Source organism: Balaenoptera acutorostrata, chromosome 3, assembly GCF_949987535.1.
Source record: "Balaenoptera acutorostrata chromosome 3, mBalAcu1.1, whole genome shotgun sequence".
Lineage (NCBI taxonomy): Eukaryota > Metazoa > Chordata > Mammalia > Artiodactyla > Balaenopteridae > Balaenoptera > Balaenoptera acutorostrata.
Window position 1 is genome coordinate 66,189,466 of NC_080066.1, and position 18,889 is coordinate 66,208,354.

At 41.6% G+C, this 18,889-nt stretch overlaps 1 protein-coding gene across 1 annotated transcript in view; it reads right to left on the minus strand.

The window, feature by feature from the left end:
- The window catches only part of THSD4 (thrombospondin type 1 domain containing 4), a 584,405-nt gene that overhangs the window by 464,270 nt on the left and 101,246 nt on the right, over positions 1-18,889 (minus strand). The window contains exon 5 of the mRNA XM_057544214.1: positions 1,599-2,046. Within this exon, the coding sequence (XP_057400197.1) occupies positions 1,599-2,046 (448 nt within the window). The remainder of the gene's footprint in view (positions 1-1,598; positions 2,047-18,889) is intronic.

Here is an 18,889-nt window from a genome sequence, read left to right on the forward strand (position 1 = left end):
GGTAAGTAGGATGTGACTTGGGGTGACGGCATGCAAAATGTTACAGTGAAAAGAAGGGAATTAAACCTGTACAATACTCTGTCAACATTTACTTCTTTGTCTAAGAAAATGTGTGAGACACTGTTTTACCTACATCCAAAATCATGCAGACATCATGAATTCACAAGAATTTAAAAATATTCCTTGCAATCCAATCTCCTCGGTAGTGGAGTTATCCAGCACCCGGAGAAGCCACAGCTTTTACATGAGAAGAGACAGCCCTGCTGTTGGCAGCATAGGTCTGGAAAAAAGTGTATGCTTCAAAAACGTAGGTTAAATGAACGAAATGCTAAGTAGATATCAGGTCCACATATATGTCAAATGCCTTCTCTCTTTTCCCTTCTCTTTATGGATTACTTGGTCCTTAAAATTGACACATACTAGTCAATGGGAGAATATATTCTACATTAGAAACGAATTCATTTCATTTTTTTAAAATTGCAATGGATATTCCAGAACAGGGACTGTGTCTTATCATGGACACAAGTATTTTTTTTTGATTTATAAAGCACTTTCTTAACATCACCTCATTTGATCCCTGTAACAACTCCATGAGGTAGATAATATGACTTCTATCTTCCATGGAGCCTGGTCCGTTACAAGACAAGCAATGATGCTCAATTAAGACTTTCTAGTTGACTGATGGCTTTAGGAAAATTACTTTAGGCTTTAGGAAAATTACTGCTTTACAAAAATCAATAATTCCTGAAGTCTGTCAGTGGAAGAACAAGCTGAAAAGCAATCCAGGCATTCAGAGGAATTATTAAAATCACAAATTAAGTCATTTCTATGGACTCTACGGCAGGAAATATATTTTTAATGAGGAAATTGAAGCTAATATATAACAGCTGTCCTGTTATCCAGTAACAGACTATTAAGGCAGATTAAATTATTAATGAAAAATATAGTAACTTGGAAGTTTAACCTTTAAACATTCTCATTCCTTTCTCTTTTATATAAAGTCTTTAAACTGATATTTATTTTTAAAAACACATTTGGTCATCTTATGTAGTTTCCATTTATAATTCGCCTTGCTGTGGAATCATTAGCTGTAGAATCTTCAGCAATTTTTCACTATCAGACTTTTTCACGGTACAATATGCAAAGTCTTTATGCCTTGAAGAGCAGGGAGCCTCCAAGAAACTTACTGGATACGCATGCTGGTCAAACCTCCCAAAACTCCCACATCTTTGACACCACCACTGGTTGCCCTAAATTAGCCAAACTGCACTTGACTCGCAGACCCACGAGCAAAGAAAAAATATTGTTGATATAAAGCCACTGAGAATGTGAGGGTTGTTTGCTATATGCAGCAATAGTGATTGTCAATAAGTGATTCAAGAAGTTATCCATAAGTTACTAAAGTAATAACCTTATAAAAAAGAAAAGTATATGGGAAGAACACATGAAGAGAAATGAAAGGGAGGGAAGCTAAAAGGTGCATTCACGTGGCCTAGAAAACCATGCCCTCTCTGTCTTCCACCATGTTTACTGCCAACCAGCAGAAAGATAAGAGTAGCAGCTGTTTCCAGGGCCAGTCTCAGGCGGTGTATACTCACATTCGTGTTGCACAGCTTGTACTGCCGATAGGCCCCAATGCAGGAGATTGCTGTAGATCGGGCAGGCTGGGAGAAGCTCTGAGCTGCCCTGTGGGCCCCCAGGCCAGGGCTGCTGCTTGTTTCTGGGCTGTGGAAGAGACTTGAGGCTTCAGGGAAGCCTTGGTCATGGGTCAGAGGCAGCTGGTAGATGGAGCTCTCTGAGACTTGCAGTCCAGGACGAGGGCCACTGTCACTCTGGTACAGAGGTCCATGTCGGGGGCCCCGGTGGGCTGGAAGGTTGTAGCCATGGCTAGAACCAGATGCCCCCTGGGACCTGGAATTCCGGGATGAGGGCCTCTGCCTCCGAAGCCTCTGTGGCAGGTGTGCAGAGTCCGTCTGCAGTGGTAAGATGTATGGGGCCTTACCATAGCCATACATGCCAGGGCCGATGGGACCTCGGGTCCTGCTCCTAAAGAGAGACACACAAGAGAGGATTTTCATGTTAACCCAGAAGCTCTGATCCATGGGAGAGGGAACTGGGTAGGAACAGAAGCCTGGGAGAGAGCCTACAGTGGAACAGGGAGGTAGAAGAGGGCTTTCCAGGAGAAGGGAAGATTCTGGAGGCTGGAACAGAGGCTCTACAGGGGCTGCCATGTAGAATGAAGGTGGGAATCAACAGTGGGTGATGTGACTGGTGGAAAATGAGGTTAGAACGGTAAGCTGCGGCCAGTATGTGATTTATGTCAGGGAGTTTGGGTGTTTTTGTAGGTTGTAGGGAGCCACTGAAGGTTTCTTGAGAAGAATAAAGATAGAGTTGTAATTTCAGCCAGAGTAACGTCCTGTTCACTTTTTTTCAGATAATAGTTTGTGGGGTTTTTTTTCTCACTTAATTGTACCTGATATTTCAGACCCTGCTTCCATGACCATTCATGCCCAAATAGCTTTTCCAGGTAAATGGACCCTAGCTAAGCAACCAAAGACTAATGCAGTCCTGAGGCGTGACTTGCTCTGGGTCAAACTCAATCCCTGATGAAATGAGAGGAGGCTGAACAATGCGGAACCCATGTGGAACAATGAGTAAACGGTCATCTTCATATTGGTATGAATCTTTAGGTTTTGTGAAGACCAGCTGCCTGGTGAGGTCTTATGACAATCATGTAAACAGAAGTGTGCATGTAAATTTCCAACAACTGGCTTTCCAGTGGCGGGGGGGAAGCCCTGATTTGTGCCATTTCTCCATTTCCACGGTGTAAGTACTCCCACCATGGCCAATTTCAAGCTATCAACGTGAAGACACAATCATCTCTAACAAGCAGGGAAAAACAAACTCCAGCACACCACTGCATACAAATGTATTGTGAAAATACTGTTTGCAAAATACAGAGTTAGGAATGATGAAGAAATATAAAAGTGAATCAGAGAGGGTTCCCAAGATCCCAACCGTACAACTGAAAGTAACTAGAACATAACACAAGGTGGGGTAACAGCCTTGGGAACAATACAACAAGCAAAGCGTCAGGAATTCTGAGTCAAGAGAATGCCTCAGAATTCCTCACCCTTCTGTCTGCGGGGATCTGAGAAGGTTTCACCATCACTGGTCTGAGAGTTGGGAAGCAAGGTTCCAACACTCTGTGGAAGGATTTAAGTAAGACATATAACTCTTACTTATTTGTAAAATGACTGAACTGGATTAAATGACCACGAAGGTCATTCCAGCTCTAAAATTTTATGCTTCCATAATAATTAATTCTACATTTATGTAAAATTGGAAATGTGCCCAAGAGTTTCTACAGGATGGCCCCATTAAAATAAGCACATTAAAATAGCAATCAAGGTGAAACATTAATTTCTGCACTCATGAGGAAATTCTTGCTTCACTCTACATAACCACTGAACGCAACATTTAACAGACCACAAGTAATTATTAACATCTTTATCACTAATTGCACCTTCATTCTTAGCTGATACAGTTTTGAATTAAACTGTGCTAGTGTTTATTTTGCGTTTAGGCATTTCTCAATTAATCTTGGCAACACTTAGGACTCTATGAATCATGGGAGGATCCATAATGCTGCTTTGAGAGATGCAATTAAGAAGTTGGTCTTAGGAGGAGCTTCAAGATGGCAGAAGAGTAAGACGTGGAGGTCACCTTCTTCCCCACAAATACATCAGAAATACATCTACATGTGGAAAAACTCCTACAGAACACCTACTGAACGCTGGCAGAAGACCTCAGACCTCCCAAAAGGCTCTTGGTGCTCCAGCCAGGCATCAGGGCTGTGCCTCTGAGGTGGGAGAGCCAAGTTCAGGACATTGGTCCACCAGTGAACTCCCAGCTCCACGTAATATCAAACGGCGAAAATCTCCCAGAGATCTTCATCTCAATGTCAAGACCCAGCTCCACTCAAGGACCAGCAAGCTACAGTGCTGGACACCCTATGCCAAACGACTAGCAAGACAGGAACACAACCCCACCCATTAGCAGAGAGGCTGCCTAAAATCATAACAAGGTCACAGACACCCCAAAACACACCACCAGACGTGGACCTGCCCACCAGAAAGACAAAATCCAGCCTCATCCACCAGAGCACAGGCACTAGGCCCCTCCACCAGGAAGCCTACACAACCAACTGAACCAACCTTAGCCACTGGGGGCAGACACCAAAAACAATGGGAACTACGAACCTGCAGCCTGCAAAAAGGAGACCCCAAACACAGTAAGTTAAGCAAAATGAGAAGACAGAGAAACACACAGCAGATGAAGGAGCAAGGTAAAAACTCACCACACCTAACAAATGAAGAGGAAATAGGCAGTCTACCTGAAAAAGAATTCAGAGTAATGATAGTACAGATGATCCAAAATCTTGGAAACAGAATGGAGAAAATACAAGAAACGTTTAACAAGGACCTAGAAGAACTAAAGAGAAAACAGACAGTGAGGAACAACACAATAAATGAAATTAAAAATTCTCTAGAAGGGATCAATAGCAGAATTACTGAGGCAGAAGAACGGATAAGTGACGTGGAAGATAAAATAGTGGAAATAACTACTGCAGAGCAGAATAAGGAAAAAAGAATGAAAAGAATTGAGGACGGTCTCAGAGACCTCTGGGACAACATTAAATGCACCAATATTCGAATTATAGGGGTCCCAGAAGAAGAGAAAAAGAAAGGGACTGAGAAAATATTTGAAGAGATTATAGTTGAAAACTTCCCTAATATGGGAAAGGAAATAGTTAATCAAGTCCAGGAAGCACAGAGAGTCCCATACAGGATAAATCCAAAGAGAAACACACCAAGACACATATTAATCAAACTATCAAAAATTAAATACACAGAAAAAATATTAAAAGCAGAAAGGGAAAAACAACAAGTAACATACAAGGGAATCCCCATAAGGTTAACAGCTGATCATGCAGCAGAAACTCTGAAAGTGAGAGGGTGTGGCAGGACATATTTAAAGTAATGAAAGGGAAAAACCTACAACCAAGATTACTCTACCCAGCAACGATCTTATTCAAATTTGAAGGAGAAATTAAAACCTTTACAGACAAGCAAAAGCCAAGAGAATTCAGCGCCACAAAACCAGCTTTACAACAAATGCTATAGGAACTTCTCTAGGCAGGAAACACAAGAGAAGGAAAAGACCTACAATAACAAACCCAAAACAATTAAGAAAATGGTAATAGGAACATACATATAGATAATTACCTTAAATGTAAATGGATTAAATGCTCCAACCAAAAGACACAGATTGGCTGAATGGATACAAAAACAAGACCCATATTATCCTGCCTACAAGAGACCCACTTCAGACCTAGGGACACATACAGACTGAAAGTGAGGGGATGGAAAAAGATATTCCATGCACAAGGAAATCCAAAGGAAGCTGGAGTAGCAATTCTCATATCAGACAAAATGGACTTTAAAATAAAGACTATTACAAGAGACAAAGAAGGACACTACATAATGATCAAGGGATCAATCCAAGAAGAAGATATAACAATTGTAAATATTTATGCACCCAACATAGGAGCACCTCAATACATAAGGCAAATGCTAACAGCCATAAAAGGGGAAATTAACAGTAACACAATCATAGTAGGGGATGTTAACACCCCACTTTCACCAATGGACAAATCATCCGAAATGAAAATAAATAAGGAAACACAAGCTTTAAATGATACATTAAACAAGATGGACTTAATTGATATTTATAGGACATTCCATCCAAAACCAACAGAATACACTTTCTTCTCAAGTGCTCATGGAACATTCTCCAGGATAGATCATATCTTGGGTCACAAATCAAGCCTTGGTAAATTTAAGAAATTGAAATCATATCAAGTATCTTTTCTGACCACAACGCTATGAGACTGGATATCAATTACAGGAAAAAATCTGTAAAAAATACAAACACATGGAGGCTAAACAATACACTACCTAATAACCAAGAGATCACTGAAGAAATCAAAGAGGAAATCAAAAAATACCTAGAACCAAAAGAGAATGAAAACACGACAACCCAAAACCTATGGGATGCAGCAAAAGCAGTTCTAAGAGGGAAGTTTATAGCAATACAATCCTACCTCAAGAAACAAGAAACATCTCAAATAAACAACATAACCGTACACATAAAACAATTAGAGAAAGAAGAACAAAAAACCCCCAAATTTAGCAGAAGGAAAGAAATCATAAACAGCAGATCAGAAATAAATGAAAAAGAAATGAAGGAAACAATAGCAAAGATCAATAAAACTAAAACCTGGTTCTTTGAGAAGATAAACAAACTTGATCAACCATTAGCCAGGCTCATCAAGAAAAAAAGGGAGAAGACTCAAATCAACAGAATTAGAAATGAAAAAGGAGAAGTAACCACTGACACTGCAGAAATACAACGGATCATGAGAGATTACTACAAGCAACTCTATGCCAATAAAATGGACAACCTGGAAGAAATGGACACATTCTTAGAAAAGCACATCCTTCTGAGACTGAACCGGGAAGAAACAGAAAATATGAACAGACCAATCATAAGCACTGAAATTGAAACTGTGATTAAAAATCTTCCAACAAACAAAAGCCCAGAACCAGATGGCTTCATGGGCGAATTCTATGAAACATTTAGAGAAGAGCTAACACCTATCCTTCTCAAACTCTTCCAAAATATAGCAGAGGGAGGAGCACTCCCAAACTCATTCTATGAGGCCACCATCACCCTGATACCAAAACCAAACAAAGACATCACAAAGAAAGAAAACTACAGACCAATATCACATAGATGAACATAGATGCAAAAATCCTCAACAAAATACTAGCAAACAGAATCCAACAGCACATTAAAAGGATCAAACACGATGATCAAGTGGGGTTTATCCCAGAAATGCAAGGATTCTTCAATATTTGCAAATCAATCAATGTGATACACCATATTAACAAATTGAAGGAGAAAAACCATATGATCATCTCAATACATGCAGAGAAAGCTTTCGACAAAATTCAACACCCATTTATGATAAAAAACCCTCCAGAAAGTAGGCATAGAGGGGACTTGCCTCAACATAACAAAGGCCATATATGACAAACCCACAGCCAACATCGTCCTCAATGGTGAAAAACTGAAACCATGTCCACTAAGATCAGGAAGAAGACAAGGTTGTCCACTCTCAGCACTATTATTTAACATAGTTTTGGAAGTTTTAGCCACAGCAATCAGAGAAGAAAAAGAAATAAAAGGAATCCAAATCGGAAAAGAAGAAGTAAAGCTGTCACTGTTTGCAGATGACATGATTCTATACATAGAGAATCCTAAAGATGCTACCAGAAAACTACTAGAGCTAATCAATGAATTTGGTAAAGTAGCAGGATACAAAAGTAATGCACAGAAATCTCTGGCATTCCTATACACTAACGATGAAAAATCTGAAAGTGAAATTAAGAAAACACTCCCGTTTACCATTGCAACAAAAAGAATAAAATATCTAGGAATAAACCTACCTAAGGAGACAAAAGACCTGTATGCAGAAAATTATAAGACACTGATGAAAGAAATTAAAGATGATACCAACAGATGGAGAGATATATCATGTTCTTGGATTGGAAGAATCAACATTGTGAAAATGACTATACTACCCAAAGCAATCTACAGATTCAATGCAATCCCTATCAAACTACCACTGGCATTTTTCACAGAACTAGAACAAAAAATTTCACAATTTGTATGGAAACACAAAAGACCCCGAATAGCCAAAGCAATCTTGAGAAAGAAAAATGGAGCTGGAGCAATCAAGCTCCTGGACTTCACACTATACTACAAAGCTACAGTAATCAAGACAGTATGGTACTGGCACAAAAACAGAAATATAGATCAATGGAACAGGAGACAAAGTCCAGAGATAAACCCATGCACATATGGTCACCTTATGTTTGATAAAGGAAACAAGAATATAAACTGGAGAAAAGACAGCCTCTTCAATAAGTGGTGTGGGGAAAACTGGACAGCTACATGTAAAAGAATGAAATTAGAACACTCCCTAACACCATACACAAAAATAAACTCAAAATGGATTAAAGTCCTAAATGTAAGGCCAGACACTATCAAACTCTTAAAGGAAAACACAGGCAGAACACTCTATGACATAAATCACAGCAAGATCCTTTTTGACCCAGCTCCTAGAGAAATGGAAATAAAAACAAACAAATGGGACCTAATGAAACTTAAAAGCTTTTGCACAGCAAAGGAAACCATAAACAAGACGAAAAGACAACCCTCAGAATGGGAGAAAATATTTGCAAATGAAGCAACTGACAAAGGATTAATCTCCAAAATTTACAAGCAGCTCATGCAGCTCAATATCAAAAAACAAACAACCCAATCCAAAAATGGGCAGAAGACCTAAAGAGACATTTCTCCAAAGAAGGTATACAGATTGCCAAAAAACACATGAAAGAATGCTCAACATCACTAATCATTAGAGAAATGCAAATCAAAACTACAATGAGGTATCACCTCACACCAGTCAGAATGGCCATCATCAAAAAATCTACAAACAATAAATGCTGGAGAGGGTGTGGAGAAAAGAGAACCCTCTTGCACTGTTGGTGGGAATGTAAATTGATACAGCCACTATGGAGAACAGTATGGAGGTTCCTTAAAAAACTAAAAATAGAAATACGATAGCAATCCCACTACTGGGCATATACCCTGAGAAAACAGTAATTCTAAAAGAGTCATGTACCACAATGTTCATTGCAGCTCTATTTACAATAGCCAGGACATGGAAGCAACCTAAGTGTCCATCAACAGATGAATGGATAAAGAAGATGTGGCACATATATACAATGGAATATTACTCAGCCATAAAAAGAAACGAAACTGAGTTATTTGTAGTGAGATGGATGGAGTTAGAGTCTGTCATACAGAGTGAAGTAAGTCAAAACGAGAAAAACAAATACCCTATGCTAACACATGTATATGGAATCTAAAAAAAAAAAATGGTCATGAAGAACCTAGGTGCAAGACGGGAATAAGGACACAGACCTACTAGAGAATGGACTTGAGGATACGGGGAGGGGGAAGGGTAAGCTGGGACAAAGTGAGAGAGTGGCATGGACATATATACACTACCAAATGTAAAATAGATAGCTAGTGGGAAGCAGCCGCATAGCACAGGGAGATCAGCTCGGTGCTTTGTGACCACCTAGAGGAGTGGGATAGGCAGGGTGGGAGGGAGGGAGATGCAAGAGGGAAGAGGTATGGGGATATATGTATATGTATAACTGATTCACTTTGTTATAAAGGGGAAACTAACACACCATTGTAATGCAATTATATTCCAATAAAGATGTCAAAAAAAAAAAGAAATGCTAGCAAAGATTCATGCAGAAAGATAACAATCTTGAAATAAATTAGATTAAAAATCAACAACAAAAAAAGAAGTTAGTCTTAAAACAAACAAACAAATATATATATATATATGTTGGCTGTAATTTGCTTTTTTCTTCTTGTGGCAGGCCAGGTAACATGAATGAATGACATCATGAAAAAGTGAAGGAAAGAATTTCTGTGTGTGTGTTTGTCTTTTTTTTTTTTAAAGCTCTGAAAGCCTAACAAAAGTTCTAGCTTCAGAGTAAGTACTGGGTGGAGACCCCAGCTGAAGGTAACAGAGAAATAAACACACATGGAGTGATGCTTCCCAAATTTGAATGCGCACAGGAATCGCCTAGGGATCTTGTTGAGAGTCAGATTCTGATTCAGGAGGTCTGGGGCGGGGCCCAGGATTCTGCGTTTCCAACAAGCTCCCAGGTGATGCTGGTGATGCTGCTTCCTAGACCAGCGACTTTTGACCAGCATCACCAGCATGACTTGAGGAACAAAGTCAAAGAACAGAATTGAAATTCCAAACAAAAGAGTGAGAATTCAACAACAAAATGTATCGTGCTTCATGGAGAAAGACAGCTATAAAATTGTTATAAAAACCTCTGAGTTTGTGACATATACAAAAATCTGCTGGGCTGGGCCGGGCTGCACTGCTATAGCTCAGTGAGAGGTGCTGAACCCAGACTGCCTTGACCTTGCTCTTGGAAAGTAGAGGAGGCAGAGGGAGAACCTACTACAGTTGGCTGATGACTTGTGTAAGCATCTTTCCAAAGGCTGCCCATCACCCCTGAGGGGGTAACGGATACATGTGCACATGTATATTTTTGGATTCACTCTGCCTCGTGGGAGGCTCTGCCTAAACCAGAGAACCATTCAAAACCCACTCAGATAGCGGCACCATCGGAAAGAGGATGATTCAGAAACAAACAGCCAGTTAATTCTGATAAACGGACTACAGAGAAGGAGCAACCAGTTAGGGTGTCCTTGTGAGAGAGAGGATTTCTGAATCCTTGACTCGGAACACTTGGACAAGCCGCAGATTCATCCCCACTTGGCCAGGAGAATGTGTGTTTTCCTTACAGCCGGCTGGTCAGAGCTTATCATCCTGATGGTTCAGAATGGCCTCTTCCCCAACAGGACAGAGTCCATCTGGCCACTTGCAAGGGGGCCGACATGAACTGGGTAGATTTATGCGGAGTTGGGATAATAAGCACAGATGCGGCCGAGAGGATCTGTGTAGCCGGTTAACCCTTCCAGGGGTGCTCGCGGTAGGTGCCCTGGGGGCTGTTAGGTTGATTAGGTCTGCTTAGTCTCCCCATAACTCATCTCTGGGATTTTACTTGGGATATCCCATTTGTCAAAGTTCTAGCTAATTTTGCAAAGTTAGGTTTTGAGAAAGAAATGGAAAAAGCCTGAGTTGGAAGTCAAGGACATGGATGTTAGTAAAGCATAGTGGTTAGACTTGGACTCTGAAACTAGGTTTCCTGAGTTTGAATCCCAGCTCTGCCACCTGGTAATTATGAAATTTGGGTCAGTCACTAGGCTTTTTGAAGCACTTAGGATGCAACATTTAAGGAGACACTCACTCTCAGGGTTGCGATGTCTCCTTAAATGTTGCATCTCAGGTCCAGTCCTGGCCCTGTATGCATTTATAAATAAAGATGATAATAGTGCCTTCCTTCCAGGTTGTTGTAAAACATAAATGACTTAAGAGCAAAGGACTTAAATAATGCCTTGCACAGAGCATGCTTCATATACATATTTGCTCTTTTAAAAAAAAGTTCAAGCTTGGCCATTTACTAGCTCCACAAACTCTGGCAAAAAAATGCACCTTCAATTTTCTTACCTATAAAATGAGTTACACCCACTAGGATGGCTATAATAAAAGGAACAAATAATAACAAGTGTTGGGAGAGGATGCAGAGAAACTGGAACCCTCATGCATTCCTGGTGGGAGCGTAAAATAGTGCAGTCACTTTGGAAAACTATCTCGAAGTCGCTCAAAAAGTTACATGCAGTATTTCCGTGTGACTCAGCAATTTCAATCCTAGGTGTATACCCAAGAGAAGTGCAAACATATGTCCAAGCAAAGACTTGTACACGAACGTTCATAACAGCTTTGTTCATAATAGCCGCGAGATGGAAACCACCCAGATGCCTATCACCTGATGATTGGATAAACAAAACAGAGCATATCCATACACTGGATTATTACTCAGCCGTAAAAGAGATTAAGTACTGATATATATTACAATACTGATGAACCTCAACACTATTCTAAGTGAAAAGAGCCAGACACAAAAGGCCACATATTGCATGATTCCATTTATATGAAATGTCCAGAAACAGCAAATTCATAGAGACAGAAAGCAGATTAGCGCTTACCAGGGGCTGGAGGGGAGGCGAGAATAGGCAGTGACTGCTAAAGGGTACGGGTTTCTTTTTGGGGTGATGGAAATGTTCTGTAATTAGATAGTAGTGATGGTTGCACAACCTTGTGAATATGCTAAAAAACCACTGAATTATACACTCTAGATGGTGAATTTTATGGTACATTAATTATATCAATAAAGCTGTTATTTTTTTAAAATGGGAGCATGAATAATTCCCATCTTATCTACTTACAGTGATGTTGTAAAGGTTAAATTGAGGTTACCAACAGGAATGCATTTTTCAAATCTGAAAGCAGTTTTTATCATTCATTTTCCATCATTTGTTTCAACAACCTCTAACAAAGTTTTATTGATCTATGAGCATATCATGTGTGATACTTTTTTCTGCTCGTTCACATTCCCAAGCCTGACGACATTAGTAAGTGCAGAGCCTCCCTCCCCCACAATGACAAGAACAGGGCAGTAAGTGCTCTGACAGCAGGTTCTGGTCCCAGTTCTTCCAATGACCTACTATGGATGTCTGGGGAAATTGTTGTTTCTTGAGAAAATGGCTGCAAATAGCATTTTGGAAAGGGTAATAAGCACATAAAACACTTTCCTTACAACAGGCTGGCTACCATCCAGGGGCTCATTATGTGTGATGTTGTGCAGCTTGGTGATGTTAATCCTGGCCAGTCAGTGTGATGATTCAAGCAAAGACACTGCATCTAGCCTCCCTCTTCCCAGCTCTATACACGAACCCTGAAGTGTGTCACCTACAACCACCACCTGAAACTGACAACACCCACATGTCTACTGCCTGCCCAGACCCCTCTTTTGAGCATCAATCCCATAGACCCAACTAACCTCTAGCGTAGCACTGCTTCTCATCTGTGAGGTGCATGCAAGTCACCTGGGGATCTTGTCAAACTACAGCTTCTGATTCAGGAGGTCGGGGGGTGGGGGTCTGACTCTGCATTTGTAACCATCTCCCAGATGACATTGATGTTGTGGGTCCTCTGACTACACTTTAATTGCTCTACCTAGACATCCCCCCAGACATCTCAAGCTCAACACATCCAAGCCCAAATTCATCATCTTCACCCCATGACGCAAAAGGTTCTCTTTCAAGTTCTTCCTATACTCTCCTTCTCAGTAGTTCTCAAGCTTGAACAAGCATCAGAATCACCTGGAAGTCTTATCTAAATGGACCATTGAACCCCACCTGCAAAGAGTCTGATTCAGGAGATTTGGGGTAGGGTCTGAGAATCTGCATTTCTTACAGGTTCCCAAGGGATGCTGTTGGTCTGTGGGCCACACTGCTCTGTTTCACTCCCAAGTACCACACCATCCTCTGAAGTCGGCTGGCTCTTCTGTTCTCCTCCTCTCCTGTACATTAAGTTCAAAGTCCTTGGCTCAGTCACCCAGGCTGCACCACATGGCTCATCACACCCTGGGTACTGCGTGGACCACCCACGCTACACTTCTTGGAGTTTCCCAACAGAACAACCCAATTTATTTCTCCATATGCTCTGGCTATGCTGTTTCCTCCTCCAGGCTGCCTTCCCCACCACCGTTTTCTATAACAACTCTCTGTTCGCCCTTTAGGACTTAGCTGAAGCATTAATTCCCCCATGAAGCTTTTCCTGGTCCAAACCCCAGCCCAACCCTTCGCTTCATAGCATCAATGTCCTTCTCTTTTGTCCTTCCACTGGACCCCATGTAATTGTCACAGCACAATAACCCTTTATTATGCTGATTTCTTTAGTCTGCCTTAGTTTACCAGACTGTAGGCTCCTTGAGAGCAGGGTGTATGTCTTATTTGTCTTATATCCTTAGAACCTAGTACAACGGTCGGCATAGAGTAGGTGTTCAATAACTGTTGAAAAACTGAAATAACAAATGAAGGAATGGCTCAAACCATGATTGCCAAAGGAAGGAAAATCTCCCCTTCCCCTTACTACCTGTGTTTAATTTCCGGTACATGAATTATCCCTCTATGTAGCAATAAAAGTCTCATCTATTGGGTGAGACCATTCCTGATACCAAACACCTGGAGAAGACATGGGTCCTTGGAATAGAAAGGAGGATCCGACAGAGGCTGGGACTCAGCTTTATTCTCAAAAGGCGGGAAGAATTAAGAGGTCAAGGTGCTCCATGCATACCTGTCAGAGCTGGAGAGCCACCAGGAAAGGCTGTCTGTCAGCTGCTTGCGACTACAGGATGGCTTCCCATCTCTTGTCTTAGTTTCCAGTACGGAGTGGAATGGGCAGAGAGAGAACCCTGCCTCTGGAAGCCAGGTTGTTCGTATTTCTTATACTCTTTATGTTTATTTCCCTTGTGTTTTCCCTTCAAGCTCAGTCAGGTCTCCGTGAGAGGTCCAGCCTCTCTCATCTGTGCTAACATGAACCACACACGGGCCCCAGCATCCAATGGAGCAGCAGACCCTGGGACCAGCCTGCAAGGACCCCTAGGAGCCTAAGCCTGACAGCCAGGGGCTGGGCAGTGAGGTCAGGTGCCCCTGCTCAAGTGGAAAGTCTCCTTGCATGGCTTTATCTCGGAGGTTCCAGGTTTTACAGCATTTAGAGAGGTGCATCCCTTGCAGCAAGCTCGAGCTACCTGAGTTGAATTTTAGGTAAAAAGAAGTCAATCCTTCCATAGGGAAGATGGGAAGGAGGTTTGCAAGATGGAATATTACTGATTACTGTAGATGGCTCACAGACCCAGGGGTGGGTGGAAGTTCCTGTACTAGATGCTGTTGAGAAAATCTAAGATCCTGTTGAATCTTACTATATCTAACGAATAATCCCCATATGATTTATTTTTTATTAATTTTTATTGGAGTATAGTTGCTTTACAATGTTGTGTTAGTTTCTGCTGTACAGCAAAGTGAATCAGTTATACATATACATATATCCACACTATTTACAACAGCCAGGACAGGGAAGCAACCTAAATGTCCTTCGACAGAGGAATGGATAAAGATGTTGTACATATATACAATGGAATATTACTCAGCCATAAAAAGGAAAGAAATAATGCCATTTGCAGCGACATGGATGGGCCTAGAGATTGTTATACAGAGTGAAGTAAGTCAGAAAGAGAAAGACAAATATCGTATAATAGTGCTTATATGTGGAACCTAGAAAAATGGTACAGATGAACTTATTTGCAAAGCAGAAATAGAGTCACAGATGTAGAAAACAAATCTCCATATGATTTAAAGGGATCCTTTACTCCACATTTGCACCTTGCACTGTTTTTACATATCAAAACTAAACTCTTCCCAAGCCAATGTTTGGGGGCAAATTTACCTGGTCAGTCTTAGCATCGAAGACAGGTCTTAGGTAATGAGAAGCTAAAATCACAGTTTCCTAGTTACAGATGCAGGGATGCTGCATCTGAGGGTTGCCTCTACACCAGCATCTAAAATGTGCACATTCTTCCTCCCTTTCTCTTCTCACTGAGAAAACAAGGCATTTCCACTCAGCACTCTAAGCTTGGAGAGAGGGGAGGAAGATGTGATTTGCAATTACTATCAAGTGAAATGCATTTCCCAAAATCCATTAGTATGACCAAAAGCATTTTTTTAATGTTTATTTATTTATTATTTTTGGCTGCGTTGGGTCTTCGTTGCTGCACGCGGGCTTTCTCTAGTTGCGGCAAGTGGGGCTTTCTTTTCGTTGCTCTAGGCACGCAGGCTCAGTAGTTATGACTTGCGGGCTCTAGAGCACAGGCTCAGTAGTTGTGGCACATGGGCTCAGTTGCTCCGCGGCATGTGGGATCTTCCCGGACCAGGGCTCAAACTCGTGTCCCCTGCATTGGCAGGCGGATTCTTAACCACTGCGTCACCAGGGAAGTCCCAGCATTTTTTTTTTATTGAAGGATAGCTGATTTACAATGTTGTCTTAGTTTCTGGTGTGCAGCAAAGTGATTCAGATATAGATATAGATATAGACATAGACATAGATATAGATATAGATATAGATATGTGTATATATATATTCTTTTCCACTATAGGTTATTATAAGATATAGAATATAGTCCCCTGTGCTATACAAGGTCCTTGTTGTTTATATGTTTTATATATAGTAGTGCATATCTGTTAATCCCAAACTCCTAATTTATCCCCAAATGCATTTTTAAAGAGGTTTTAATAGACATTTTCAAAGATACTGGGCAGCAGGAATCATAACTAGGAATTATCTTTCCAGGTGGTTACAGAGGTACAAAGGGACGTGAGCTCAGGAGACCTCAGTGCAGCCCTCTTGAACTGGCAGGACACCTGAAACAACCCTCACAGGACAACGTTTTGAGAAATTAGCCAGTACATTTCTCCCTCTCAGCAGTCCCTTCTCTCTCCTCTCAGTGCTTCTAGAATGACCTTGATGATTACAGCACCAGAGAAGACCTAAAGGTCAGCAGGAGAAAAGAAGTTTCTTTAGAATTTGAAAAGCTGGACTTTGTCTGGCAAGAACCAAAGTCTGAGGCATAGAAAGCAGAGGTATAGTATACACCACAGAATACGAAGAAGATGCTATGACTTTGGAATTACCTTCTCAAACCTAAGGAAATGAAGAGTTTGGCTAGCAGGCGGAGGAAGGAGCAACTGAGAGGCAGTAACCAAAGCTTAGGCCAGAATACTCTGCCTGGTGTGGGGAGTAATTGAAACTCCAGATTTGTTTAGGAGCCCGAGAACAGAAGGGACCTGCAAGCTTTGTGGGGAAGCCGGTGTCCAACATGGTGCCTGATGTGGGAGGCCTTGGGAGGGAGGGGCCCACCCGAGCACTTGTAGGTCATCCCAAAGGGGTCTTTGTGGTCCTCGCAAGGACCCAGAGCACATGGCCCTCACTGACTAGAGCACATGTGGAGACCTCAGCAACAGTTACTGCAAAGGATAGGAGGCAGTCAGGGAAGTGGAGCAGGAAAAAAGACTGCAGAGAAGCCTCTCATCTGGGGACCCAGGTCGCCCCCGGGGAAAACGGTAGCATTTGAGGAAGGGGGAGTACCCTGAATGAACTGAGTATAAACCCCCAAACTGATCATGTTTAACATTACATGTCAAATCATCTGAGTGTCCTGGAGTTGGCAGTTTTCCTGCAACAGCAGAAACAGAGACTCATGAAGAACCAAACCTAGTTGTAGAAAAATAAATTGCATTTTGCGTATCTGAGTTGTGACTGTAAATTTGACACTCAACCCAAACATCCTTAAACAGGAGAATAACGAGCTAGGCAAATTAAGGTAAATATCAGAGTACATATTGGAGTTCAATAAAGCTCTTTAAAAGAATGAGGCAGATGCGTATATACTGATGCAGGATGGTCTCCAAAGTACAGGGAAATGAAGAAGAACAAGACACAGAAGACACTAAGCATTCATGCTCCCCATTTGTGTTTAAAAAGAAAAGAGAAAAAAACGTATACAATATATCATAGATATGCTGGATACATTTCTGAACTGATACAAATGAAATTTTAGGCAATGATTTCCTCTGGGAAGCAGACTCAACAGGGTGGAGTTGAAGCAGATTCCTTTGTCATTTCTTACCCTTTCCTACTATCATAAAAAATATATATATATATTTTTTGTCTTCTGCACGTTTTCAATATATGAAAGTGATGTCAAAAAGAATAACACTAAACTGCTTTCCACTGAATTTTTTAAAATGTAGCTGGACGTGGGGAGGATCGTAAGAAGCAAACGCAGAAATCCCCAGTCAGAACTCTCCTTAAAGGTTTTGCCTGCTGTATACCCAACATCACAAAGAGAATACAAGTCAGCAAACTTAATACTTAAATATGCAGACATTTCAACTGGACACAAAATACCCACTTATAAAGAAGCTGTAATCCCCAAAGACTGAACGGACAGAAATAGTTAGGGAAGAAAATATTCTTCTGAAATGTCACTGTCAATAACCGAAAAGTCATATACTCCCAGAAGATTTTAGATCAACAAAGGCCATGACCAGCCTTGTGCCCAGCTTCTCTGGAGTCTGGATGTGCTTGGGCGACATAGCCTAGGTAAGGAATACCACTGGCTCTGTGACATCCAATCCGGTATTTATAGTGATGACAAACACCCAGTGCATATTCCCAGGTTGTCTATAGCATCCCCATCCAGGAGGTACCCAAGTCAGGGTCAGGAACCTCATGCACTTTTGACTTCTCTTTCCACTAGATTTGTTTTCATAAACACAGCCCTTGGTTATTACCCTCTGTTTCAAAAAGCACTCATGGCTCATCTCTGCCTAGAAAATAAGGTTCAAACATAGATGGGTTTAAGGCACATTTGGTTTGACGCCACGTTAAGTCCTTCATCATCTGGTCTCAGTCTCTCTTCCCAAATTCAGCTCCAGTCTTCATCCTCTCCCCCGTCTCCTGCCACCAGCCCTACACTTCCCAGGCATAAAGGATCACTCATCATTTCCCAAACACACTGAGCTCTTGTGCCTCTAAGGGCTGGCCTGGAATTGTACCCTACCTACCGACTTCTGAACTGGTACAGCCTTCCAGGCCCAAAATAAACATCAGCGCCTGTATGCTTCCCCCAAGCGGTCCCCACACAGCTAGCGCTCTCTGCAGTCTGCACATCCCTCTGCCATGGCATTAACACTGCATCTTGGTAACGTTGTTAAGTAAAAGGTCTGGCTTCCTCACAAGTCTTCTAGTCTTTGGGGGCAAGGCTTGTCCGTTTCTTATTCCCGTGTGTGTAATCCCTGAGATTAGCAGCGGGTCTGACCCAGAGGCACTCTGTGAAGGTTTGTTGAAATAGCACCTCTTAGAGACCATAGCTTAATTGCTCAGCATTTCTTACCAGTGGGTCAGTAAAGGTTACCTCTATGGATCAATCAGTAGAGATATAAAGGCTCTAAGTTCCAATAAGCAAGAAGTCAAGGCAGCCCCACACTTCTGGGTGGGAAGCAAAGGGAGCTGGTGAAATTAAAAATCAGTAGCCAGTGGCCACCTAGAGAGACCTTAATGCTCAAATTCGAGGGGAGGAAGAATGGAAGGTTACAGCAGCTGAAGAGCAGAAACATGCGCTCACCAGGGGGCCTC